Source organism: Suncus etruscus, chromosome 9 (genome assembly GCF_024139225.1).
Source record: "Suncus etruscus isolate mSunEtr1 chromosome 9, mSunEtr1.pri.cur, whole genome shotgun sequence".
NCBI classification, from domain to species: domain Eukaryota; kingdom Metazoa; phylum Chordata; class Mammalia; order Eulipotyphla; family Soricidae; genus Suncus; species Suncus etruscus.
Genome location: NC_064856.1, coordinates 97,980,696 through 97,982,513, shown reverse-complemented (window position 1 = coordinate 97,982,513; position 1,818 = coordinate 97,980,696). Strand labels below are relative to the sequence as shown.

Genomic DNA, 1,818 nt, shown 5'->3' with positions numbered 1-1,818 from the left:
TTATTTACCAGGAGATGCAATTCTGCTCCAGAGTTTCTTCATAGCATTTGTCATCTCTGAATTTCTCAGAGTATAAATTAAAGGATTCAACATGGGTGTTACAACTGTATAAAATACACTCAATGATTTATCAATTGGGAAAGTCTTAGCAGGCCTTGCATACATAAAAATACATGGAACAAAGAAGAGAACAACCACAGTGATATGGGAACCACAGGTCTGGAGGGCTTTCCGCCTCCCTTCCTGACTCAGGTTCTTTAGAGAGTGCAAGATAATAACATAAGAAACGAGTAAGAGCAGGAACACAATACTGCAGATGAGTCCTCCATTGGCCACTACTAAGATACCAATGACATAGGTGTCTGCACAGATGAGCTTCAATAATGGATACATATCACAAATGAAGTGATCAATGACATTGGGGCCACAGAATGGAAGTCCATAAATTGTGCTAAGTTGAATTGCTGAGTGAAGAAAACCTCCAATCCAGGACATTATCAACAACACCACACATACCCATTGTCTCATGATAACCAAGTAATGCAGTGGCTTACAGATAGCTACATAGCGGTCATAGGCCATTGCCAACAGAATAAAGACCTCTGACCCACCAAAAAAGTGCCCTATAAAGAGCTGAACCATACAAAATTTGAAGGATATGATATTTTCTCCAAAGAATAGATTTGATATAAGTTTAGGGGAAATAGAGGAGGAATAAACTGCATCCATAAATGATAAACATGCCAGAAAAAAGTACATTGGAGAATCCAGGCTCTTACTGACAGCTATAGTCACAACAATGAGCAGATTACCCACCAAAGTAAAAATGTAGAAGAGCAAAAACAAAACAAAGAGGATTTTCTGTTCCTTTGGATTTTGTGTAAGGCCCAAGAGGACAAAGTGAGTCATATTCGTCCATGTATCCATCTGTTTATATAGGTGAAGATTTTAGACACAGATGCTGTTTACCTACAAAACAAGAAAAATAATTTTGAAGGTGGAATTAGCTTAATTTAATTTTTCAGTTCCAAAAATGTCTTTGAAATATTCTCAAAATACCTTCTTACAGCTATTGAGACTATCAATGACATGACTCCTCTTGAGTGAAGGCAATACGTAGGGTAGTAATAGGAATGGTATTGGAATTGTGTGCATTATAGCAATGCTGATGCATGTATCAAATAACACTGGAATTTATAGAATCTCAATCAATAAAAAAGTTTGAAAAGAGAAAATTATGAGTCCCTATTGTTAGTGATTGATTGATAATAAGATCACAAAATTAAACAAATGTTACCTCAATTATGTACATAGCTTACTACAAACATGTAAATTTTATTAGTATACAGAAACTTTTCTAAGAATAAACAATTTTTCAGGGCTGGAGTGATGGTTCAAGGGATGGACCTCTGTTCAATCCCCTGGCGTCCCATATGGTCCCCCAAGCCAGGAGCCATTTGTGAGCACACAGCTAGGAGTAACCCCTGAACATCACCGGGTGTGGCCCAAAATAACAAACAAATAGAAGAATAAAGAATTTTTCAACTCATTCTTTTTTTTAAAAGAATAATCTTTTTTTTTTTCATTCCTGGCTTGGGAGACCATATAGGAACACCGGGGGATTGAACAGTGGTCTATCCTAGGCTAGTGCAGCAAGGCAGCTGCCTTACTGCTTGCCACCACTCCGCCCACTTTTTAACTCATCCTTAAAGGTGAAAGTACATTCTTAAAATCAGTTATGAAGAAAAATATTTAATATTAACGACAATATTAAGAAAACCTATACATCCAAAATAAGTTCATGACTTTTAGAATAAG

General features: G+C 36.6%; 1 protein-coding gene across 1 annotated transcript; it reads right to left on the bottom strand.

Annotated features, from left to right (window-relative positions):
- Window positions 1-933, bottom strand: LOC126018608 (olfactory receptor 4A47-like). Its single transcript, XM_049780716.1, has one exon. The coding sequence runs from the start codon at window positions 925-927 to the stop codon at window positions 1-3; it is 927 nt and encodes a 308-aa protein (XP_049636673.1). The 5' UTR covers window positions 928-933.
- Window positions 934-1,818: the final 885 nt, after the last annotated feature.

Bases quoted from the DNA above. Each gene is read 5' to 3' on its own strand.
- LOC126018608 (XM_049780716.1), bottom strand. From the start codon at position 927: ATGGATACATGGACGAATATGACTCACTTTGTCCTCTTGGGCCTTACA.